Here is a 26,887-nt window from a genome sequence, read left to right as displayed (position 1 = left end):
GAATACAAATAGTCGTACATGTGCAACATAGCAAATGATTACATACGCAAACACATATCAGCGCGATGTCTGCAGCTGCATTAAAGTCAATGTCAATCTCATCCGCATCACGGCAGCTACAACTCCAATTTAACCAGCAAATAGAGCAACAGCCAAAGATTGAATTGGATTCATCGGCTATGATAGACGCTGATGTTGTTGACACGAATGCAAATAATCAAAAACGCGCCTATGTAAATGGAACTATAGGCGCTACTATCCCAGATACTCCACAAGAACACACACAACACGAGGCTTGCGCATGTGTGAGTCCTCCATCCGATGCGGCTATAGTGTTGCGCGTCCCTGCGACGTTTTGTAACGCCAGCTTTTGCCCAAATTCCGCTCAACTGCATATGCCGGTGCTTCTATCGACCTATGAACCGTTTCCAGCAGTCGTAGCTACTGTTGGACCGGAAATGTTGGCGACAAATCAGACCACATGTCGCACTGACTGCTCGCTCTTAGCTTTGACCGTGGAGCCAACAGTTTTGCAGGAGAAAAAGTATTTGGCAGACTATCAACGCTGCTGGCCGCCGCCGTTGTTCATTATACTGGTGTCGCTTCTGGAGGTGAGTTTATCGAAATTAAATTTTAATTTGATGCTGAGATATTTTGCAGGAGGTCGTTACTTGGCTGTGGGTATTTTTTGTGTTGCACATACTCTAAAAATTCATTTATTCCGGCGCGTCTGAGCGCGTACTGGATGAAAAAAATTAATTAATACTGTAGTAAGGATGCACATTAAAGTAAACGTTCAAAATTTAAGCGGCACTTTTCGACTCCCACCTCGTTTGGGAGAATTTTTGGTAATAATTAAGTAGTGCAGCACAACAGCACACAACGGCTTACTGACAAAAGCTTTAAAGAGTTAGCTGCTCTGTTTTGGCTAACTGGGTGGTTTTGCTCCAGTTGCTGATTTTTAAGAATTCGCACGCAGGGCACACAGCAAAAGTTCACCCAACGCCAACACAGCTCTTGAAGCCAACAATGCCTTAATTGCACCAACTGCACAACTGTTCCAACACCACACTTTCATAACAACAACTTTGTAGTGAGAGGTCGCTGAGTGCCTCCAGCAGCATTAAGTCCAATGATTTGTAGTAACAAAAAGATCAGCGGAATAAATTAGGCTCCGAATAATATAAGGGATGACAGAGTGGCCCGTGGTGAAAAGAAAGGCAACTAATATCATAATAAAAAATGCTAAAAGTGTGGAAATTACATACCTATTTATCATGCGTACATATTGTTGTATGATTATACGGTGGAACCGTTCCCTGAACACCAATGGCTCTCTTATTGTAGAAAATATACATTTCAATAAAATCGTTCATTATTATATATACATATGTATGTACATTATGTCAAAAAAATATTGGAAATTGTTCATTTAAAAATCGTGCGTTACACATATGTATGTCTAAATTGTCTTTTGCTGGAATGTTGGTATAACTGTCCTCTATAGCCACGCAGAGTTTGAGCGTAATCTGGCGATTCCAAGTAGCTTGTTTTTGGCATTTAATTATATCAGTCAAACGCACTACTTGTAGATCACTATGGATAAAAATATCAAACAAAGAATTTGTCTTAAATTTTGTGCTTCGAACAGGATTTCGTGTGCCGAATCATTTAAAATGTTGCAGAAAGCCTATGGCGAGTGTGCTTTATTAAAAAACAGGAGTATACGAGTATAAGGCTTTTGCACAGGGCCGAGAAGTCGTGGAAGATTTGTTTCGATCTGGTCGCCCATCAACGCCTTTAACGGATGAAAACGTTGACAAAGTCAAGGAAATGGTGCTGAACAACCATAATTTTAGCTTGAGGGAGGTAGCTCGTGACCTTAATGTGTCTCACGAATCAATTCCCAACATTTTACACCATCAATTGGGCATGAGACGCGTGGCTGCGCGATTCGTTCCAAGAGAGTTGAATTTCTTTCAAAAAATTCATCGGAAGAAGGAGGCTGAAGACATGCTTGAACAAGTGAATTCGGATCCAACGTTTATCCAGCGCATCGTAACAGGTAATGAGACGTGGGTATATGAGTTTGACATGCTAACCAGTCAACAGGCGGCTGAATGACGCTATCCACATGAGCCGATTATCAAAGTGTTGTGCACTCAGAATTCATTCCAAATGGTTCTACGGTAAATAAAGTAAGTAGTAAATAAATATTATTTGGGAGTTATGCGACGTTTGAGAGAAAATGTGCGTAGAAAACGGCCCAATTTGTGGAAAGAAAACTCATGGATCGCGCACCATGACAACGCACCGTCTCACAAGGCTCATATTGTGAACACTTTTTTGACCAAGAAATCGACAAATATCATCGAACAACCACCGTATTCACCGCTATTAGTCTTCTGTGACTTATTCCTTTTCCCAAAATTTAAATTGCCAACTCCGCGGACGCCGCATTGAGTCGATAAAGGCCATTAAGGAGAATTCGCTGATGGAGCTGAAGAAGATCTCTTCAAACGCGTTTAAAAGGCACTTTGTTGACTGGGCTAATCGTTGGAATATTTTGAAGGCGGCAAAATAAATTGTGATGGTTAAATAATTATTTTGCGTTTTATTGAACAATTCCCAGTACTTTTTTGACAGAATATATATTATATTCATAACTCATAATTTTTGCAAACGGTACCGGACTTCAATTATATACAGCTACTGTATACAAACAGGGAACGTATATATATAAGAGCGCTTACACAATTTATTGGCTGCTTCATCGAGCTCCTCCGTCTTGAAGTTTTTCTCCAAATAGTGGGATTGTAGTTTTATGCCCCCTCCGAACGGCATATGATTTTTTATGAAAAGGTTTTTTTAAGTCAGAAATACACTCGTAAGTTTGTGCGCCGAGGAGCTACTGCTATTAGAAAGAACTTTGTCTATCATTTGGTGTTTCATGCCCAAGGTTTCGAGCTGGGGCACTACCGAATGTTAGTCTTGCACCAAACTATGCGGATACAACGGCCACATAGTTACTTAATGATCAATGAAGTGCACGGTTTTATACACTTATATTTTTATTTTTCAATGTAGTCCTTCTCAAGTGGAATAAGCTTTTTACAACATGAATATGATGCAGTGTTTTAGGGCCGCTTTCATATTATTGTTGTCCTAGAATCCTCTTGTTAACTCCATTTTGAAATTTGATTTAAGTTTGAAAAACGGAAAATATACTGGGAATGAGGTCGGGACATTGGGATGGGTGGTTGATTTCTCTGAAAGGAATATTTAGTTGATTTATGCTGTAACAGACTACAGCCGCTATGTGGAAAAAACTATAATATCCTAGTGCACAAGAACGTGTGGGCATAAAACATGCGAGTTCACTCAAAATAAAAATATCCTGAAAGGTTTGAAACCCCATAGAACTACCAAGGGCATAAAGGGAACAAAATCGTACTAAAGACAAATTTTCTTAAACCAAGAAGTTGATATACTAAATTACTATACATTCAAATTTTACTTAAACGTTCTATTAGAAATAAAACACAAGCTTTCAAAATTGAAGTATCTGCTGCACCTAAAACAGCGAGGAAATTCGCCTTCAGTTCAAGTAAAGGTGACAAGGGTGGTTAAGTTTTAAGGGCCGGTGTTGATTTTGAATAAAATACAATTTTATTAAGAAATTATTATCATTTCTGTTTATTATGGTAATATTGGTATAGCTCAATTATGTACGGAACAAAAGATCGGCTAAATAGCCACCGCGGCCTCGGCATAATTGAGGTTCTATGCCGTTAATGTGCCGAATTATCTCATCCTTTACCGCTTGAATTATTGCTGGCTTATCGACGTACACCTTTTCTTTCAAATAATCCCAAAGAAAGAAGTCCAACGGTGTCAAATCACATGATCTTGGTAGCCAATTGACATCGCTGTGACGTGAGATTATTCGGCCATCAAATTTTTCGCGCAAAAGAGCAATTGTTTCGTTAGCTGTGTGACAAGTCGCACCGTCCTGTTGAAACTACATATCGTCCACATTCATATCTTCCAATTCGGGCCATAAATTCACAGTAACTGCTTGACCGGCCTCATTTTGGAAAAAATACGGCCCAATGATGCCGCCGGCCCATAAACCGTACCAAACAGTCACTCTTTGTGGGTTCATTGGTTTTTCGGCAATCACTCTTGGATTATCATTCGCCCAAATGCGGCAATTCTGCTTATTGAAAAAAACTTGACTGTAGTTCACATTCAACGTCGGCCCTTAAAATTTAACCACCCTTTATATTCAAAATACGTTTTACGACTTGGAGTGCACATTGACATGACTTTATTCTTTATTTACTCTATTTTACATATATTTCAGTAAAATATGCACTTGAAAATAATGCTTTAATTTTACTTATTTACCTTTGTTCAATATATGTGTGTCCTTGGTTGGTGGGCATACAATTTTTTAATTATTATTTTTATGAGTACATTTTGCACTGCGACCTGAAATATCTTTTGTGCTTTTGTGTCAGAGTATTTATCTGACCCCAGCTTCCTCAGTAAATTTTACTACTTGCTGTGTTTTATTGTGTTTTATTTCATTCTCTGGTAAAACATGTTTAACCAAGCGCTATGTCGCTTATGCAACAGTGCTGTTTAGCTGATTTATCTTCCTCCCTACAGAATCCGTAAGTTCCATTGCGATATTTCCCAGCTCAGTAATATGGTGATTCAGTCTAGAATGTCCTGTTGGAATTCCAGTGATGATTATAAAAAATATTTTTATTTAATTCCATACAATCTTTAAAAGGGTTTGAGTAAAAGCTACCTATGACTGATTTTGCTTGCGATAAATGTAGTGAATTATCCCAGTATTATCTTCTTTGTCTTTCCTCTACGTTTTCAATAAGTATATCTTTCTTGTCTTCCAGTACATTTCAAAGGGCTCTGAGCTTATAAATGGGAGGGCCGCCTCTTTCCTAGATAATTTAGTCTCCAAATCATTCCCAGTAATTCCTATGTACTCTGGAATTGATCAAAAACACAACTGATTGTTATGACCTAAGGCATTCAGCTAATTAATTATTTATTATGACTATTATTTTGTAGTTTCTACCTTTAAAATCAGCTCACAAAAAGCGTGACATTGCAATCAAAATGTTTATTTCGATGTATTCAAATAAATGGACCATCAATATTTGATCACATGCCACATACAGATGAAAAGAACATTCGATGTGAAGAAAGAAAAAAACCGGAAAAACAGATAAATAATGTATATATTATTTATAAATATCATGAATTATTACGAGGGTGCTCTTTATGTTTTGGGCTTTTGCAACACCACATGTGATCAGCTGTAATTCGATATTTTTATGTAACAGCTTGGTATTTTTAGCATAAAGTTACATATGGTGTTTTCACTGCCGAGTTTTATTTGTTCTTTTTTCAATCAGCTGAATATTCATCTCGTGAAAGTTTTCGTGTGATGATTTATTACGATTTTCGAATTATAGAGACATAGATGCATTGATCAACGTGGCCGTTGGTCCTCGCAGGATTAATTGTAAGGCAGTCCAAAAACGGATGGAGAGCCAGAAACAATGGATGCTGTGCGCCAGATGGACAGTTTTACAAGTTGCAGTAAATTGTGAACCTTAATAAAGGGTTTTTTAATAAAAGGTGTTATCTTGATATTCAAAGAAAAATGCTATTTTTTAATATAAATGGTCAGATGTTTATTTCATGATAGAGGAAGGTATGCCGTTAATAGTGGAAAATAACATCAGGCTAATGATCCTTTCCTTTTCATGAAATTTTCCATAACCGAATTGCAAAGTGGCTGCCCTATGTCCTCGATAGTCTCTCGAATTCTATCTTTGAGGTCTTGAATCGACCCTGGGCTGGTGGCGTAGACTTTCTCTTTTACGTGGCCCCAAAGAAAAAATTCACAGGGTGTTAAATCACAAGATCCCGGTGGCCAATTGTGATCACCTCTTCGAGAGATAACACGGTCCGGAAACTTTTCCCGCAAAAGATCAATGGTTTCGTTTCTTGTGTGGCATGTAGCGCCGTGTTGTTGAAAATAAACGTTGTCCAGATCAATACAATCCAATTCCGGCCATAAAATATCGTTAATCATCTCGCGATAGCACAATCCATTCACATGTAACACCTGTTATTGGAAAACCCTTTAAAATGGCTGTGAAAGACCTTGATGCCATCTTTCTCAATGTGATTTAGTCACGTCAGAAAGTATGTAGTAAATAACTCAACTGCTCAGCGTTTTATTATATAAAGGTTGTCAAAAAAGTCTTGCGGTATTTCCGCAAGCTTGTCTTTGCAAGCGCGTAGTTCTAGTTGTATTCGTCGCATCGGTTCACGCTAGAGCTTTTTGGAAAGCTCTTTTCACGTGCTAACACGTGTTTGATTAATTGTTGTTTGCTTTTATTCGTTCGTGAGTTATAGCGTCGCAAACATGGAGCAAAATAAAGAGAAAATACGGCATATTTTACAGTACTACTACGATAAAGGCAAAAATGCATCTCATGCTGCCAATAAAATTTGTGCAGTTTATGGACCCGATACAGTTTCCATTTCCACCGCACAACGATGGTTTCAACGTTTTCGTTCTGGTGCAGAGGTGATCGAAGATGCGCCACGGTCCGGAAGGCCTGTCGTCGAAAATTGCGATAAAATCGCTGAACTGATCGAAAGAGACCAGCATAGTAGCAGCCGTAGCATCAGCCAAGAGCTGGGCATGAGTCATCAAACCGTTATAAACCATTTGAAGAAGCTTGGATTCAAAAAGAAGCTCGATGTATGGGTGCCACACGACTTGACGCAAAAAAACATTTTTGCCCGTATGGATGCAAGCGAATCGCTTTTGAATAGCAACAAAATCGACCCGTTTTTTAAGCGGATGGTGACTGGCGATGAAAAGTGGGTCACTTACGACAACTTGAATCGCAAACGGTCGTGGTCGAAAAGCGGTGAAGCTGCCCGGACGGTGGCCAAGCCTGGATTGTCGGCCAGGAAGGTTCTTCTGTGTGTTTGGTGGGATTGGCAGGGAATCATCCACTATGAGCTGCTCCCCTATGGCCAAACGCTCAATTCGGACCTGTACTGCCAACAACTGGACCACTTGAATGCAGCACTCATGCAGAAGAAGCCATCTTTGATCAACAGAGGCCGAATTGTCTTCCATCAGGACAACGCCAGGCCACACACATCTTTGGTGACGCGCCAGAAGCTCCGGGAGCTCGGATGGGAGGTTCTTTTGCATCTACCGTATAGTCCGGATCTCGCACCAAGTGATTACCACCTATTTCTGTCCATGGCGAACGAGCTTGGTAGTCGGAAGTTGTCCACAAGAGAGACCTGTGAAAATTGGATCTTCGAGTTTTTTGACAATAGGGAAGCGAGCTTCTATAAAAGGGGTATTATGAAGTTGGAATCTCGTTGGGAACTCGTCATCGAACCAAACGGCGCATATTTGACGTAAATCGCATTATTATAACCAATTTTATGAACAATTGAAAATTCAATAAAAATACCGCAAGACTTTTTTGACAACCTTATATTTTATTACTCCATTTTCATTTCATTGGCTTAACATAACGGCTGTATTATTATCATTATTATTAGGCTACTGCGCTCTGCGATCACAAGAGATCTATTGTGTGGAGCCTACTGAGGTAGCCTATATTTTAAGGCTTTGTAGCAATTTCAGCACATTTGGAGTTTATTGTTCCATAACTTACACGAATGCACGACAATACCATCAAGGTTTGTAGCCTTCTAGGCTCTATCTCAGGTTACAGCGGCGTATAAAGTAACCAGTAAAAACTCATAAGTCTACTCTGCTGAGCGAAAGTAGCTTATCAGAAAATCCTCTGTCCGGCGCTGGGATTAGTTACGCTTGTCGCTGACCGAGAGAATTCCTTTCACGCATCAATGAAACTCTCTGACAATAAAGTTGTATTGAATACTACTTTCAGAGGTAGAATAGGAAATATGATCTCATCACTTTTTGTTTCGAAAATTATTTTATTGTGTATGGGAAAAGTGTCTGCCCTCGTAAAAGAGGTGTCGCTGCTGATACTATTTTTGTGTTCGATGTTTGGTGACGTGTGAGATGCTTCTTGAATGGCATGTTTTCTGGATCGCATCGTCACTGGCGATGAAAAATTGATCTATTATGATAGCCCTGAGCGTCGAAAGTGTTAAAGCCTGCCAGGTGAACCAGGTCCATCGGCAGAGAAAAAAAATATTCATTCTTCAAAGGTAGTGTTGTGCATCTGGTGGGATCAGAAGGGTGTCATCTATTATGAACTTCTTAACCCTTTCGGTACGGAAAGCCGCTAACGGAAATACAAATTATTTTATTTGTTTAATAGTTGCAATGGGTGAAATAAAAGTCTTTTGTCCCATCAAAATTGTAGGTATCTTCAAACATTGCCGGGACATATAAGTCCCGTTCGGACCGAAAGGGTTAAACTGTCTGAAACTATCACTAGAGATCCTTAGCGACTGTAGCTAATGCATTTGAATCGAGCTCTCAAAAAAAAAAAAAAAGCGGCCGGAGTGGGACGGTAGATATGACAAACTGATGCTAACGCCATGCTACACGTTGCTAAATCGGTCCACAAATATTTAGAGGGACTGAATTTGGAAATTTGGCCCAGCCGCCGTATTCCCCAGACATTGCACCTACGAATTACCATCTATTTGGAGCAATGCAGGCAGCTCTTATTGGAGAGCGGTTCACTTCTTACGAGAGCATCGCAAACTGGCTCAATGAATGGATCAATTCAAAAGAACTCGAATTTTTCGTCAGAGCGAAACCCTTTTCGGGTGTAAGGCCGCACTTCGTGCGTGCGTCTTAATGTTGTTCTACAAATGGAGGGACCTACAGTTTTAAGCAGACTACGAACGGCAAATATTTTTTGCTAGGAGCTTTTTCATGCAGAAATACATTAGGAGGTTTACCGTTGCCTGCCAAGGGACGACCGCTATTAGAAAAGTTTTTTCTTCATTTTGCTGTTTCACGGAGTTTCGAACCTATGTTATCCGAATTCCGAATGGTAGTCACACACCTACAGCGGCCGCCGAAAATTATTACTCTCTCATTGATTCTCATCACTTTTTGTTGCGAAAAACTCGAAATGTGATTCCCTGCTCTCGTTTTCCTAAAATATCCGCGCACGCATACAGCATTTTAAGAAATGCGCACATTTTAAGAAGAAACAATTAAATCAAGATATTTTTATATTGGTTTTATTAACAGCGTTTTCACTTGTGACCTGCTGGTATGGAGTCATCCCACTCCTCAATAAAAAAAATTAAAAAAGAGTTTATGTAATTTTAAAAAAGTTTATGCATGCAACATAATGTTCGTACTGATTGCATGCAGATATAAGACTATAAATATACAGATTTAAGTACTATAAAGTGAGTTAAATAATTTCAGCCATTTACCACCATATTTAATTAATTAGTGATAATGAACATGAAAGAATTACTTGTTATATAAGCAAATAGCTTTAACGGTTTTTCTGTTTACTATCTACTTGTTTTATTTACGAAAGCTACAAAAGTATGGTGGGATTATCTCCTCAAAAACATATCACTGCGCATATTATCACATTGCATTTAAAGTTGCATACTTGACATGTTTAAAGGTGTATATTTACAGTGGCTCTAACGATTAATCGCACAAATATACTTGTAGTCTATTTAATTTATTCACATATACAAAATTATATTCACATTGAACATTTTTATACTGGGAAATAAAAATTATTAAATTCGGAGGAGTCATGTCAAAACGAATAATCGTACAAAAATAGGATTTGAAGAATCCCGATATATTGCAAGCATATCAAATTTTATAAGAAGTGCTACGGTTTTTGGATTGCTACAAGTTTTGAAGTGATACTCCTAGTTCTCGCCAAGGAAAATCTGTGAAAGGTGGTATCAGTAGACCAGCTAATTGGTTTTTTGCTTTTGTCAGTAATAAAAAAAATGTTGAAAAGCCGTTCCGTTTGCAACATCGTCGTATGCTTCTGGCTGTTCAACGTCTGGCTGTTTGTCCGTTTCGTTTTCTTTTTTATTTTCTTGAAGAAACATAACTTCCACGTATTCTACTTAAATAATTCATCAGTTAAACGGAAGAGGTTTAAAAAGATTTTGGTTTAAATATTATTTATTTTTGGAGAAGGTTCCCACCTGTTTGGGCTGTCAAATTTGAATAAATTAAACGCAGGTTATGTGAAATATTTCCTCGAAATAAAACCCGAATCCATTGATTAAGTAAAGTAAACAAATTTTTTTTTTCATAATTGGCAACCGGTACGGAAACCCGAGTTTGTTTTTGAAATGCTCTCATCATGCCCGTCGTAACGTATGACGCAGAAGCTTAGACGATGACAATATCCGAGAAGGCGTCCCTTGAAGTGTTTGAGAGAAAGATTCTGCGGATTCGTAGGCGATGGAACAATGAGTTGTATGAGTTTTACGACGACATAGACATAGTACAGCGATTAAAGATGCAGAAGTTTCCATTGGCTGGGATATGTTGTCCGAATGGATTCAAACAGTCCGGCTCTGAAAGTATGGAGTCGTTAGGAAAAGGAAAGCTTCGTCTGCGTTTTAAAGATCGGGCGCCGGTTAGCACGAAAAGAAACGACTGGCGCGCTTTGTTAAACTCGGCCAAAATCGCGTAAGCGGTTATCGCGCCAATTAAGAAAAAGAAGATTATCATTTTAGAAGTAAAGTTTCAACAAATTCCTACCACTCCTTCTATTTTTGTCCCTTGTTTGTATGAAGTCGAGCAACTTTGCGCCCGCTTGAAATTTGCTACTAAGTATATAACTAAGGATATAGGCTTTTGGAAAACGGTAAAATATAACTACTTTTAAATAACTACTATTAGTACTTATTCTATGGTTTTAAGGTATTATCCACTGATGAAAGCAAATATAATATCTATAATTTAAATGAGTGGAAAGTGTTATAACTGGAGAAAACCCAATACTGGATTTGACTTGAGGACTACAAAGGCTACTGCGAAGCATGGATTTGGTTTTGTGATGGTGTGAGAGTGTGTTTTCAGCACAGGTGCTGGAAATATTCATTTTGTAGAAGGCGATAAGGATAAATTTCAATAAAGCTAATGTTAGGGAAGGTGTCGAACGATTGGGTGTATTGCTCAAATGCACCACCAGGGTTACCAGAATTCAGCTAACCGACAATTGCTCTAAGCCATTCGAAACATCCGCTCAATTGCCTAATATCGATATAATCGAGCATGTTTGGGAGGAATTGTCCATAAAACTAAGAAACAAAGTACTTCGGAACGCAAACCAACCAAAGGAAGCTTCGAAAACCGAATGGTTCAATATTTCACCTGACATATGCACAAACTAGGAGGAAGATGTGACTCGACGTTTAAGGGGGTATTCTAGTGTAGAGGCCCGAATTTCGAGCATTTTTTGACGGTGAATAAAAAAGAAGCTATTGATATTTTTTATTTTTTATTTATTCATATACAATATTAAGAGCACACAAAATGAATTAAAAAAAAAAAAAGGAATTTTCATGGAATTATGCGTCCTTGAAGTGGAATTATGCTACTTCACGATTTCTACCCGTGTGGTCATTTGGAAAAAAAAGATGGCAAATTCTTAATTATAATGAATGCCATTATCGTATGACGCAGAAAAAAAGGGGAGAACGTTTTTTTTTATAAAATGGCGGCTACTCAAAAAAAGAGGTCGCTTTTTTCCTAATTTTTAAGCTTTCTCGAATTGTTTACACATATTGAAAAATTGAAATTTCCAGAGATAGAGATATATTTAAAGAATATTCATGATAAATTTCAAGCAAATCGGTTGATTAGAACTTGAGATATCGTGCCGACCGTATCGGAAGAAGTAGTTTCGAAAAAAAACACGTTTAAAGTTCGCCGTCCGCTCAAACCAGTCTAGCTGTCGCGTTCCTAAAATAGTTGTAACTTCGAAAATAATTCTAATTTTGAAAAATCCTTTAGGGGGGATATTTTTGAATACTTAAACTATCGAATTTTGAAAAAAAGAATTTCGATGTTTTCAAATTTCTAGACTAGAATACCCCCTTAAATGCTGTAATAAATGCCAAAGGACTAGTCCAGTAACTTCTGATCAGGAAGTTTTTTATAATATTTGAAAGACTTTAAATTCTGTACCTTAATTCGGTTGGCTATGAATTTTACAGTTTTGTTTATATTTATTTTCCTGCATAAAAATCTTGAATATAAACATACTTTTTTATTGTTATTAAATGGTGATTTAATTAATTTACAGTTCTGAAAATCTGTTCAGCAGTAAATGCTTACGGTTAAGTGTTTGAGTCACTGTAAGTATGTATGCATGCGTATTGTTGCATATTTGCATAATAAAGCGTGTACGGCAATAACCGATGTTGCAAACAGTTCAAATTTGCAAATGTTTGCTTTCATTGCAAATTGTTGAATTTTACTCTTTGCTCAATCGATACGATATACTTCACGCGGTCTATAAATAGTGTGGCTATAACTGCATTAACATATTATGTATGTATTAGGTATACAATGTTGGCAGAACCTTTTGCTATTTTTGAAGTAGTCCCGGAATTTCGGGATTCACCTTGGGACATATCGTTTTTATTATGGTTTAAAAAAATTTAATAACCGCAAATAATTTAACTTACCGTTAAGTTAAACCATTTAATATTTAAGGTAAACTGTTTAGCAGGAGACATAAGACACTGCTCTTAAATAAATATCCCCAGGGGGGGAACCGGTTAGAATGACAGCATAGGATAAATATCCACTCCTTGTACTGGATAGGAAGCTGAATTGCGGGCTCACAGTTGCAGATAGACTACGCAAGGCAATGACGGCGTTGTACTCCTGCGGAAGGCTAATTGGGAAAAAATGAGGGTTGGGCCCAGAATCATATACTGTCTCTACACAGCGATAGGTAGGTAAATTTTCTACTATGGTGGAATGTCCTTGCGAGGGGTGTGAACATTAAATGTGTTGACCAGGTTCAAAGACTTGCATCTGTTCTCACAACCAGTGCAATGTCAACCACACCATCGAAAGCATTAAATGCGACAGTAAACTTCCTCCAAGTAGATCTGTAGGCAAGATATATTGCTCGGCATTAAGGTTGAACACCTTAAGAAGATGGTCAAACATGGGCTGCGGCTATGATAAGGAGCTTCCCAAATTGGTGCACTTTGCTCTCCTACCTGCAATCGCCATTACAACGATCACGACTCTCATATTCTGAGAACGGGATGATGCAAAACTTTGCGAGACTATCCGTGTATATACAGATGGCTCAAAGCGCGAGGGCATCTGGTGAAGTCCTTTAGTGTTCAATATGATGGCAATAATAAAAGCCGTGACACTAGTACAGTCTGATGCGATACCTGGAGATAATACATATATACATATCCACTCATAGTCACTCACAAAGCAGTAGTCTACCTCTATTTATGAAATTCAGCAAATTTCTTAACGAGATGGCTGAGTAATTTCACCTAAAGGTAACATGGGTTACTGGCCATTGTGTCATTGAGGGTAACTTCAAGAGCAATGAACTAGCGAGACTTGGCACCAAGTTGACTAATGAGTACAACGATATTGATATAGGCACATCCTTACAGCCTTGTTATAATATATTATTTTTGGGGAGAGCGAATGAAACCATATTTCCATTATAACGGGGCATTATATAATATAATAGTGAGACACGCCCAAAAGATGGGCATGCAAGCAGCTGACTTCTGCAGAAGCTGCCTAGATGAGAAAGTGGATGAGACCTGTTATATCTAGGCGTAGATTCACCATTTCATGTAGATATTTTTTAATTTTCCCAAATATTAGATGAGGATCCGGCTTGACTCTCGGCTTTGGTGTATCTCTTTGAGCTACCCACTCCTTTCTTTGCTTCATATTGATGTATAGGAACCATTTCTCATCTCCCCTGACGATTCGATACAAAAAACGCTGTTTATGATCGCGTCGCCCGATGCCCGATGGCGGACGAGATGCTAAGAAGCAATACGAAGTCGTTTTTTTGTTTTTCGTTGCGTTCGTGAGGCACCCAGGCTCTCAATTATTCGGTAAATCCCCTTGAATGCAGGTGATTATGAATCAGCTTATGATGGTAGTTCATTTTTTCCGCTAATTCAAGACTAGTTTGGCGACCGTTCTCCTTCAAAAGAGATTTGAGACATTCTTCATCGAATACAGAAGGCCTTCCGTTGCGAGACGTATCATCGACGTGAAAGTCGCCATTGCAAACATTGAACTTTGCAAACCATTTCGGTGCTTAGACTCGCCTATGAGACCTTCTCCATACACGTCGCAACTGTCATAGGTAGCTTCGGTAGCTTTTTGTCCTCGTAAAATGTGGTGTCGAAAATGTTGATTTTTGCCTCCTGGCCTCTTTTCTAAGCCACAAAACTAATAAAAAATGTAATTACTCAAAAATACAATTAAAAGATTTTGTAGAGCAGAAAGAGTTCTATCGAATGCTTTTTGACTCTTTGCCAAACAGCAAACAAATCGTTTTAAAATAAAAGATAATATAAAAACGCGATACTAAGAATATGAATGATGAGAGTAGATGATGTGTTATTAAGGTGACCAGATGGTTTCACAACTATATAGAGCCATATATCTAATTGAAGCGTACATCCTTTGCTAGGTATATGAATCCTTCCTCAATTTTAGGGTATTCGTTTTGATGTTGGCGGACGACTTTTTATGGGAACCTTTGTCAATGCCAAAGCTGCAAGGAAATTTTGTAGAGCGTTAGCAGAGGCTACTGTTAGTGAACAAATAGCTCAAAAACGGTTTAACACACTTGGACTAACATGGCGACCCATGCAGGCGAGCTCCGATCTTTTCTGCAGTAAAATCGTGCGAATTCTTTTGGCTACAGTTCGCTGCTTACAAAGGCACTAGCGGTAAAATGAACTAAAATAGATCAAACAAATGCGTAGGTCAACGATCTGAAAAAAAACAACCATTTTTGAAAGGTTAAGCCTAAGTTCCAATAAAAGCATCAAATTTATTTGAAAATAGCTTCTAGTAACTGCAAATGCGAACTTACCCCAGCGTCATTGAACTTCAATGCGCCACTCCACATTGCGTCGGCCTTTGAGGTGGAGCAGGGCGTGAATGTTGAAGAGAAGGGCAACCGCTCCACTTTAAATAAACTTTCAAAGTTGTTCAACAACTCTTTGCTGTAAAGCCACAAAAAAAATATAAGTAATAAAAAGAAATGTATGTTGGCAGCTAACTCAAAAGCGCTTATATATCATCAAAGCCATTGTGCAGAAAATGTGTAAAATAAGAGAAAACTACAAAGAGGAGGGCTGGGTGGACGGCGACTAAGTATTTCAACTAATGTCTGCCACAGACTGTGTTGTGACCCACAATGACTTGGTAACTGCCGCCGCAGTGGTAATAATAAACGTATGCACTACAATTTTGCAGGGCCATTCAATTCAAACAGTCCGTCGTGCTGTGCGAACTATACGAATACACACATACATACGTACGCGCCCATTGGAGTTAAGTGCGTAAAAGGGGCGCAAATGTCTATGTTTATACGAGTTAATATTACATTTCATAGTCTAGCACTTGTCTGTGCAATGGACTAATATATGCTGTGTAATATTTTAGGTGGTTTGAGGTCTATTGCCTCCGCAGTCTGCTGAATTGTCTGCTGCCCTAACTGACTACATACATCGACATAGTGTAAATGGAATTTGAAATTGACCCTAGGGTGCATGTGTTTGTGCGTGTAATAGAAATGTTTCCACTTATGCAATCAAAATTGTTTCCGAGCCTGGCCTCCAACAGCACCCCCCGTTTTTGGCGCGATTGCTAGTTGGCATTTTGTAATTTCCCCCAATTTGCCGCCCAACTCACTGCTCCGGCATTTTCCTTTTTTCTTTGACAATTTTATGGTGTCTGACACAGTGTCTCGCCAAGGCTCAATGGACTCTGACTCCGAATCCGACTTCGATTGCGCAGACAAGGCGTATTGTCTTATTCTTTTGTTGATGCCGGTGTGTTATGGTGGCATAGTGGCATGATGAAGTGATGACTTACTGTATTGCAATTTCATTTGGGGGAGAGTTGCACGTCGCTACAATGCTCAACCCCAGTCAACTCCTTTATGATGCTCTGTTCATTTGTCATCACATTTCTACGCTTTATTTTGCATGCAGGAAAATTCAGGGGGAAACTTTAGTTAATGCCATTCATTGCGAACTTTTGCACTGAATAAATTCACTTTCATTTTACACATAAATACTCATATGTATATTGCAATTTCATTTCGTTTAAATGGTTGATGGCTAGAAAAAGTGTACAAATAGGCCGGGATGCATGCAAGGGTGTGTCGCAAAGTTAACCATCCAGAGAATAAACTTTTTTTGATTTCTCAAATCAATAAAGATTATTTGTTGATTTCCACCTGAACCCTCAAAATGTGTACCGCAGATCTTGCCATCAGCAGTGACAACAGCCTTCCGCATCTCTTATCTCTTCGTAGTAGGTAATGCTCCACTGTACTATTTATGCGCGAACTGAAGAAAATCAATATGTTTCCAATATTGGAACTCAGTTGCAAATCTTCTTTTTAGCACTTCACACTTAAATTTAGGACCGAATGTTCTAAAAATTATATAATTCTATAGTTCTGTAAAAATAAATACATTGACCTCGCATTTTATGTTTGATATTTGGCAACAAAAAGAAATCATTCAATAAAGAAATCGGGTTTTGGAACAGCCATAGGAGAGTAACAACAATACGCAACGACTATAGAAAAACTACAGGAATTACAGTTGGAACTTCTTCATCATCATCTCCCAAACTTGCTACACTGACTATCACTTCTTACGCAAATTGGATAACATTTTTAAAGGAATGGATATCCGCACGACTCAAAAAACTAGCCTCCTAAGCATACACTGAGTCTCAGCCGCTGCGATTTTATATCACCAGTCCGAATACCTCGATGCTTAAATGGCAAAAGTGTGCAAAACGGGTGTTTATTTTTATTTAGACATCGTCAGCAAAGTCTGCCTCGTATTTGTTCCTGGTGTGACGCTGCTCTAAAGATTTTACGGGTTACTTTTCTCCCTGATATCATGTCGGTTGCTTTCAAAGTAAGGTTTTCGGAAAATTTTGTATGTAACTCGATGACCTCACCACTTCACTTGTATATATTATATATAATATATGTGCATTGGAGGGCATCACTCTCCATACAAATACAATTTTTTCCTGTTTTTCATTATATTCAAACACTTTTGCCAAATAATTCGGGAAAATATCGAGATTTACGTGAGCTGGATCGATTTGAACGTACCTCAAAAAATCAAGTTGGTTTAATTTTTTTTATTAACGCATCTTAAAGTATAAACAGAATAACGTGTAGAAATTACAATTATTCTTTATACTAACGAGAAATTTTTATTGAATATATATTTTAAAAGAAGGAAAACTAAGAAACATTATTTACAAATTCATTATGAATGTATGAATATAAAGGGGTGTTAAATGTCAAGGGCCGATGTTGAATGTGAACCACACCTAAACATCAACGACACCATTGGAATCTTTCTTTGGGCTTATTTGAAAGAAAAGGTGTACGTCGATAAGCCAGCAACAATTCAAGAGCTAAAGGATGAGATTATTCGGCACATTAACGGCATAGAACCTCAATTACGCCTCAGCGTCATAGAAAATTTGGACCATCGGATGGAGGTGAAAGAGAAATGATAATAATTTCCTAAAAAAAAATGTATTTTATTCAAAATCAATACCAGCCCTTGAAACTTAACCACCTATAAGGTACAGCTGCTACTCGGTGTCTATCTGGCCGAAAAGTGTTTTACGCTTGAGCGGCCGACGATGGGTATTTGGCTGGAGCAAAGCCAATGCTTCACCGTTGACATGAGTACTTAGACGTTGTCTGTGAGCCATGGCACACTGTTTTGGATCGTCAGTGACGATGGAGGTGGAGATTTCTCACATAGTATGGAGCATTGACGATGTTGCGCAACACTTTATTTTGGAATCGTTGGTAATAGTAATGCAATATTCGCTTGAGCATCCCCATAGCTGAATGCCATACGTTCAGACCGGTTCAAAAATTTGGTTATTTAGCAGTAGTTTGTTGTTCGTTGATAGAATAGAGTGTCTGCCAAAAAGATAAAGAAAGTTTTTTTTGTAATTCCAGCTCTTCACGCTTTTTTTGACATGCGCCTTCAACGCAGTTTAGCATCAAAGGTTATTCCAAGATATTTTGCCTCGTTGACGTATGGTATATTTACGCTATTTATGTAGACTGGAGTGTAAATTGTTTCTTAGTGCACCGATTTTGAATTATTTGATACGCCATTTTTTGGAAATCGAATTCACCGCTCATTGTAATTTCGTCGTTGTAGTCTCAATTAATTATCCAACTGCTAGGATAGCTATGTCATCTGCAAAGGATGCGGTAAGGTGTTGCTCAAGGCCCGGTAAGCCATGCGTATACAAGAGGTATAGGAGATGGCCTAGGATTCTTCCTTGAGGCCCCCCTGCGGTTGCTATATGTAATGACAGATAGGTGTTGTTAAGTCTGACACGAAAGTATCTGCCATCAAGGTAGGAGCAAAGGATTTCGCAATAATTCTTGGGCAAAATCAATTTTAGTTTGTGGAGTAAGCCCGCATGCCAAATTTTGTCAAACGCCTGCGAAACATCAAGGAACACCGCTGCGCAAACTTTATTTTCCTCTATTGCACACTCTATGGTTTTAACAACCCTGTGAACTTGGTCGATAGTGGAGTGATTTTTTCGAAAGCCAAATTGGTGCGTTGAAATAACTCGGCAACAGTCGTTCAAAAAGTTTGGACAGCATTGGTAGCAGAGAAATAGGTAGGTAGGCGATTCTCCTGTTTTCAGAATCATAATTACTTCTGCTGACTTCCAGTACATAGGAACATATTTTAACAAAAAACCACAAATTGATCAAATGAGACAGACAAGTAACACAATTAATGGGCAATCTCTGAAGAATTCTGCAGTTATGAGGTCGAAACTAGGCGATTTTGTGGCTTGCATTTTGAAAATTTCGCTCATTACTTCTTCGCTACTAATAGACCAAATGCTGACATCACTTTCAATCTAATTTGACGCTATGCCAATATCTTCAGATCCATCATTGGCAGAGAAGGTTTAACGAAGACTCTCTGCAAATAAATTTGCTTTTTGCTTATTGGGTATCACTTATTATATTTTGAGGAGTGCTGCCTTTGCGCTGGTTTAATAAGTAAAATTAATATTTTATTTATGTATCTTTTTTTTTTTTGTTTTGATTTGCAATAAACTATCTCGAGTGATTGAAAAGTTTACTTTTAAAAGATCTGCATAAGAATAACAAGATTTATGATGCTATTGGGTGATTGTAAGGGATCGGAAACCTAAAATGATAATATAAAACAAAAATATTGTTGAAATGAAATTTTTTTATTATAATCTTGCAAAGGCTTGGCATTTATTTTTGAAAATTATCAGTCAAATTTTGACTACTTTTTCAAATAAATCTTTGACTACTATCCTAATAAATCGATTGCTAAGACGGCTGCATGACAAGTTGTGCTGTCTTATTGGAGCCAAATGTCATCCATGTGCAACTAAGTTCTCGCTGTTTTTTTGATGAAAATACAAGTTTATTCTGGAAAAATGGTAAAAGTGAATCATTGGAAATTGTTGTTGTGGTAGCAGCAGAAACATTCCCCATACTTACATACGGATTCCCCGCTGCTGCCGTGACAGTCCTTGGCCGGATATAAATCCGGGTCGTTTCGGTAACGTAGAACCGACTGTCATGGAAACGAATCATTGAAAGTATTGTCCATTGCTGGCTATTACTTTTTCCCATCTTTCTGGTAGATCTTGTATACCGTCGCGGGAAAACTGTTTATCTTTTGAGGCTATCCACGGATTAAGCCATTTTCTGATGTCTTGATATGAATGGAACTGCTCGTCAGCTAGACCATGTGCCATCGATCGGAACAGGTGATAATCGGACGGCGCAATATCTGGAGAATATGGCGGGTGGGGTAGGATTTCCCATTTCAGTGTTTCCAGGTAGGTTTTAACGGGTTTGGCAAGATGAGGCCGAGCGTTGTCATGCTGTAGAATCACTTGTTCATACGCGTATTTGTTCCGCTTCTCGCGCAGGGCTCGGTTCAATCGCATCGATTGAAGTCGATACCGATCCCCAGTGATGGTTTCGCTTGGTTTTAACAGTTCGTAATAAATAACACCAACTTGGTCCCACCAAATACATAGCATAACCTTCGCAGCGTGAATATTCGGCCGAGGCGACGACGTAGAAGCATGACCGGGCTGTGCCATGACCTTCTTTTGGATTGCTGTAATGAATCCATTTTTCATCACCCGTCAAGATGCGATGAAGAAAACCCTCCCTTTTTGCCGCTGGAGCAGTTGTTCACAGGCGAAAAAACGACGTTTAACATCGCTTGGTTTTAACTCATAAGGAATCCTAGTTCCCTGTTTCTGAATCATTACCAAAGCATGCAATTGCTTGGAAATGGATTGGCGGGTAACTCCTAATACTGAGAAAGCTCTTCTTGCGTTTGACACGGATCCTCATTGAGCAATGCCTCCAATTCAGCGTCTTCGAAGGTTTTTGGCTTTCCGTCAACATTAAAATCACCGTCATTGAAGCGACGGAACCAATCTCGGCACGTTGTTTCACTTAAAGCAGCATCTCCATAAACTTCTTGTAGCTCTCGATGCGCTTCAGCCGCCGTTTTTTTGAATGAAAGAGGAAAATCAACACTTCCCGCAAATGACGATTATTCCGCACAAAATTAGACATTTTCACAAAACTTAGATGGTATTACCCACATTGGTGGTATGCCATCTTTGTGGGAAGACTCTGATAGCGGTTTTGATGACGAGTGTTGAGTTTACATTTAGTCAGAAGAACGAAGCGAACAACACAAAACTGAGAAAGGCAGCACAAGTAAAAATTTTGGACTAGATTATAAAGGGTGATCAGATTGAAGGCTACATCAATAAGCCGAATTGTGTTATTTGGGCTGAAGAGCAAGCCGAAGCCATCCAAGAACTGCCGTTACATTAATTGAAAACAGACGTTTGGAGCGGCCTGAGGGCTGGAGGGATCATCGGCCCATATTTCTTCAAAGGCGAGTTTGGCGACAATGTAATACTGAATAGCGAACGTTAAACGCCATGATTAACGACTTTTTGACGCCGGAAATGGAAGTCCGTGATCTACGCAACATTTGGTTCCAACAAAATGGCGCTACTTGCTGTACAGCCCGCGAACAAATGGATTTACTGCATCGTCGTTTCGGTGAGCAATGTATCTCTCGTTTCGGACTAGTGGATTGGCCACCAAGATCGTGTGATGTCACACTTTTTGACTTTTATTTGAGGGGGTATGTAAAGTCTAAATACTTTTTGGATAAATCAGCTTCGATTGAGCAAGCCAACTGTATTAAAGTTATGCACGAGATACCGACCGAAGTCCTCCAGCGACGTTCTCTACAAAAATAATAAAGATTGCCCAATCAATTTAAAATGTGATACCTCTAAATTGATCACCCTTTATAATTAAATGCTACCCGAGGCCCGCCTTCTTGTGTTATTCATTTAGTATTTTTTTAATTTTTCGACCCACGCAATTCCAAGATCTCGTTCCTACAATCCTGAGATCCCGGGACCAGGCCCGACTTATAGATATTCATATCCATATAATAAATAATAAATAAATTGGTTTTAAATAAACTTTTTCAATCAAAGTTAAAATTATTTCAATTGTAAAATTATCAAAAAAAAAAAAAACAAAAGGGAATTATTAAAGTTAATGCCTGATAAAGCAACTCAGAGCATGTTGAAAAAAAGATCAATGCAAGAAAACTGCAATAAATAATTAAGCAAATACATATTTTATGGTTGAACGAAGTTCATATGTTTTTTAATCTCGTGCTAGTGCAATTTGAGCGGAATGAGTAAAAAGTAAGAGCTTTTCAATGGTAAACATATATATTACTTGTACTGCTTTTTATATAAAAAAAAAAAACAAAAAATCGTACAAATCCGTATCTGCTGGAGAGATAAAGTTAATGCTGCTTTTTTTGCTATCAAAAGGAATTTGTCTGCCTCCATTTCATGTGCTTCGAAAAAAATTATAATTAAATTTGCCGCAAACTCCGCATGGTTGAAGGAGCTCAGACCATACCAAAGTACTGTTTGGTCAGAGGTGTTTCGGGGATTGGAAAAGCGTTGGCACAAGAGTATTATATCCGAAAGAAGTGGAAAAAATGTGTACCTATGTATATACATTAACCCTAATCCATGTTGATGGCTCGTCGGGTCCGGCCAATTCGTTGGAGAAATCACGAATCACGAATCACGTCGACAGTTATCGTCGTGGTACTAAATGAGCAGGTTTAATCTGCCATGTGAACTTAGTTAGTGTTGTTGGCGCCTACTTTTATCTGCAGGAGTTTATCCTACTACAAAATATACAGACCGTAATTATGAAAGAAGAGTTAAATAGTTGGTCAATATATCTACAGAAGGCAAGAGTATAGTCCATTATTATTTCTCGAAACCATGATTTTCAACTTCAACTTGCCTTTGAAAAATATTCGATAAAATGTGAAAGCCCCATTATATAGAGTATGTCTAATAAAGCCGTGTCCGCCATAGCTTATTTATTATGACCAATTATTTATTTTACCAATTCAATTCTAATAAACTGCATTGTATAGGCTTATAGTACTTAGGTATTACGCGGTCAAATTGGCGGTGAACACTAATAAACGGTCAAATCCTTTTACGGAGAAACAGCTCTAAACATGTGGCCAACTTAGCCGAATAGATTGGTGCGGGATTACCATTCGGGAGTGAGTAGGTTCGAATTTTCGTGCAGGAGCATCAAATAATAGAAAAAGTTTGTTTGCCCCTCGACAGGCAATGGTAAACATCCGAGTGCATTTCTGTCATGCAAAAAGCTCCTCATAAAAAATATTTGCCGTTCGGAGTCGGCTGAAAACTGTAGGTCATCAAGGTCATCAACATCAAGACGCACAGCACAGATAATACATAGAATACATAGAAAAAGCTCGGCCAAACACCTAACAGAACACCAATTATTTATATTTTTTTAGCTCTGAACATAAACCTTGAACATAAACATAAACTATTCGCTCAAAAGGAAGATGCCTCCGTGAATATTACGTTTGCCCAAGTTCATTTTGAATTTAGCGTAGTGCATGCAATTCTTTTTTCAATGTACTTAGAAATTTGAAGCCTTCTGCACGTAAACATCCTCGCATCATGTCTTTAGATACAATAACACCACTTTTCGTCAAAACTGCTTCAGCTTCACTCAACAATTAATTCGCCTTTCTCGCAAACAAAGCAATGACCTTCTGATGTTGCTTTGGAGAGATACGTTTTTGGCCTTGTGCGCGGAAGTCGTCAACGCTTTTCGCCTCGGTAAGCCATGGCACCCATTTATTTATGAGTGCCTTCGACTTCGACAAATATTTTGGCTGTAGATACACCTGAAAATTTGAAACCTTTAGGGTATGCATTTAATTTTTTTATAACGGAAATTTAAGTCTGATTTTTTCCGGTCTCGCTTCTATTAGATGGACCTTATATATATTCCAAGTCTTTACTAATAAATTTGTATCACATTTTTTCGAATGCCATTAAAGCAGACTTCATTCACTTTCATCATGCCCCTCGTCAACTGGTTCAACTAATGTCGAATAAATTTTCGTAACTGTACTTTACATTTAGACAATGTGCATACACCTTGCGTAACACAATGAATTTCCCACATTCGCTGGCGATTTCCCAACGATATTTCAATTGCAAACAGACAACAGTCATCTTCAATTTCAACATTTATAGCATCTAAGTTTTCCACTTTTATTCATTTGCACTTCCTCCTCTTAAACTTTCAGATTGCCGTCTTCATATACGATTACATGACAGTCCAATTGTCAGTGGCAGCGTTGGCGGTGGCAGTGACAGGGGCGCCACCAGAGGCCAGCACCAACAAGCTATTCATATCGAGTGAATCGTCGCTTATCTATCGGCCAGATTGTCGTCTAGAGATGTGGCGTTTCATCTCGTACATGTTGTTGCACGCGAATTGGTTCCACCTGAGCTTCAATGTTGTCATACAGCTGGTGTACGGGCTGCCCTTGGAGCTGGTGCACGGTTCGGCGCGCGTTGCCATCATCTATTTGGCTGGCGTATTTGCCGGCTCGCTGGGCACCAGTGTCGTCGACTCGGAGGTGTATTTAGTCGGAGCAAGTGGTGGCGTTTACGCGCTATTGACCGCACATTTAGCGAATATTCTGCTCAACTTCAGTCAAATGCGTTATGGCATAACCCAGTTGTTGCGGGTCATTGTATTTGGTAAGTTGAGATTTTTTTGTTTGCATTTTTGTAGACTGTGAAGGCCATTAGCTATTTATAATTAAATTGCCATAATAATATAATATTATATAATATTTTAAATGTGCACACAGTAAAATGTAGTTATAAACAAATTTACGAAATATACCATATTTACCATGTATAAGTACGTATACGTACCTCCGCATAAATATGTATGTTACATTGAACTGCAAACCATAAACACGGAAGTGCAATAAATCTTTTCAACACATTTTTTAATTAATTTATTTGTTTTTGGTTTTACTTTTATTTCAACAGTTTCCTGTGACCTGGGCTATGCATTCTATGCCAAATATTACAGCACCAAAAGCGTCGTAAATATGGAGGCCAAAGCACTACCAAGAGTTTCATATATTGCACACCTGACTGGCGCGTTGGCGGGTTTCACAATGGGTTTGCTGGTGTTGAAGAATTTCGACAGTCCGAAATCGGCGCAGTCGAAACTGTTGTGGTGGCTGGCATTGGGCGTCTATTCGGCATTCACGATATTCGCGATTGTGTTCAACCTCATCAACACAGTTACTGCACAAATACTCGAAGAGGATGGTGAAGTGGTCACGCAACATTTACTTCATAATTTGGGTATTTCATAAGTTCGAAATATAGCATATGCAGTTAGATAATTTGCGCGTTATTTAATATTTATTTATTTATATAAGTAACTTGAAAGCATACAACTTTAGCAATTGCTGGGGAGAATAGTTTTAGGTATACGTAATATAATATTGCTCCCTAATAGATTCTTTTGTACTAAATCGAATGCGTTGTCATCTTTGGAAGCTCTATTTGTATAGCGTAAGTTTCTACGAACAGTGGATGAGTCTATAAGTCGTATGTGTAGGAATGGCTCCCCTAAAATCTGGTTCAGACCAAAATTTAATCTCGTCAAAATAAAATTAATCTCTCCGTTAATCTCGACTGTTGTTCACACTGCTAGAGATTTATACAACAGCTGTTTCTGACTCATTGCTTATTGATTTTCAATATCGAGCAAAAATTTAAGTGTCTTATATAGTAATAAAAGTGCTATAGAATTATTCTTTTTAAATATTCTCCATTCAATGGAAATAATGGAGGAATTATTTGATACTAGGCGTCAAGCAATGAAACGCTTGTTTCTTGCTCAAACGATACGCAAAATAATTAGTGGATGTGGATTAAATTTAGCAAAGTCATCATGACGATGGTGATCGTTTGGTGCTACAGCTTCTTCTGAGATTTGACCTGCTGAACAGTACTCTTACACTTCCATGCTGCTCTATCCGTTGCAGATTTCTTTCAGTTCTTTAGATTAAGCTTTTCCAGGCCTTCTTCCACTTAATCTGCCGCCTCGATCTTCGTCTTCCTCTTGTCATTGTATTCGTTGCGCTTTAATGCAATGTACTACATTTTCGCCATTAATAACTTCGTCCAGTTCATCATTCCATCGTATGCGAATTTGCCAAATATTTGGACAAATGTAAGCATACCGGCTGTTTAGGTTCGTGGCCAATTGCTCTGGAAAGTTCATTGCCAGCTGGATTCCAATATATATATTTTTTTTAATTTTCGAACATTTTATATTTTTTCGTAAATTTTGTAATTTGTATGCTAAAAGCAACTAACGCAAGGCAATTACATTGGAAAACGAATTGCATCTGTTCTGTAAGCCGTTGATTCTTCGGCGGAATAGCGTACAATTGCAAATCTTCCCAATGAACGAAGTTCAATAAAAGGATTATCTTAATAGGTTTGAGTCACTGGCTTTAAGGGGACCCGGTTGTCTAGAAATTTCAAAAAACCAATTTTTTGTTTTTTCGGTATTTCGAAAGTATAGTTACTTAAGAATATATTGTGAAATTTTCATGCGGAAATTCCCAATATTATAGCTTCTACAGCCCATGAATTAGGTAGAGAGCGGTCCGCGCGCTCTTGTACCTCAAACTTTAAACTCATTTAAACTCAAAACAAAAAAAAAAAAACACAAAAACCATTCAACCGAATCGTCTGAAGTTGAATATGTTGCTAACAACATCAATAGCTCTCGCCCGTAATAGAATCACATTATTATTTCAATTATTTCGATCTTTTTTTTATTAAGAAACTGAAAAAACCCCGATTTTTAGAGTGACAAATACAAAACCGCGCCATTTTGTCAATTTTTTTTTTGTTATTCTAGTACGGGACACAGCTACAGTCATACTGATTAATAGTTTTTCGGTTTTTGTGTTTCAGATAAATCGAAAAGCCAAAATGGACAACACTTTCCAGGTCCAATTTTCCGGGAGGGTCTACTTCAGCGCCATTTTTACAATTATTACAATTTAAAATACA

The 26,887-nt window shown here is 38.3% G+C and overlaps 1 protein-coding gene across 1 annotated transcript; it reads left to right on the top strand.

The window, feature by feature from the left end:
- On the top strand, positions 1–25,496 carry LOC129241525 (protein rhomboid-like). Its single transcript, XM_054877913.1, has 3 exons — positions 1–611; positions 24,073–24,532; positions 24,833–25,496. Exons 1-3 carry the CDS (start codon positions 66–68, stop codon positions 25,165–25,167), a joined length of 1,341 nt encoding a protein of 446 aa, XP_054733888.1. The 5' UTR covers positions 1–65; the 3' UTR covers positions 25,168–25,496.
- Positions 25,497–26,887: the final 1,391 nt, after the last annotated feature.

The sequence above is a fragment of the Anastrepha obliqua genome, chromosome 3 (genome assembly GCF_027943255.1).
Source record: "Anastrepha obliqua isolate idAnaObli1 chromosome 3, idAnaObli1_1.0, whole genome shotgun sequence".
Classification (NCBI taxonomy): domain Eukaryota; kingdom Metazoa; phylum Arthropoda; class Insecta; order Diptera; family Tephritidae; genus Anastrepha; species Anastrepha obliqua.
The sequence above is the reverse complement of the archived record's forward strand: the minus strand, read 5'-3'. Positions and strand labels throughout refer to the sequence as shown.

Excerpts from the sequence above, each read along its gene's own strand:
- LOC129241525 (XM_054877913.1), top strand. The coding sequence starts at position 66 with ATGTCTGCAGCTGCATTAAAGTCAATGTCAATCTCATCCGCATCACGG. Across the intron at positions 612-24,072 it reads TACTGGTGTCGCTTCTGGAG|ATTGCCGTCTTCATATACGA; the intron begins GTGAGTTTATCG and ends TTAAACTTTCAG. Across the intron at positions 24,533-24,832 it reads GTTGCGGGTCATTGTATTTG|TTTCCTGTGACCTGGGCTAT; the intron begins GTAAGTTGAGAT and ends TTATTTCAACAG.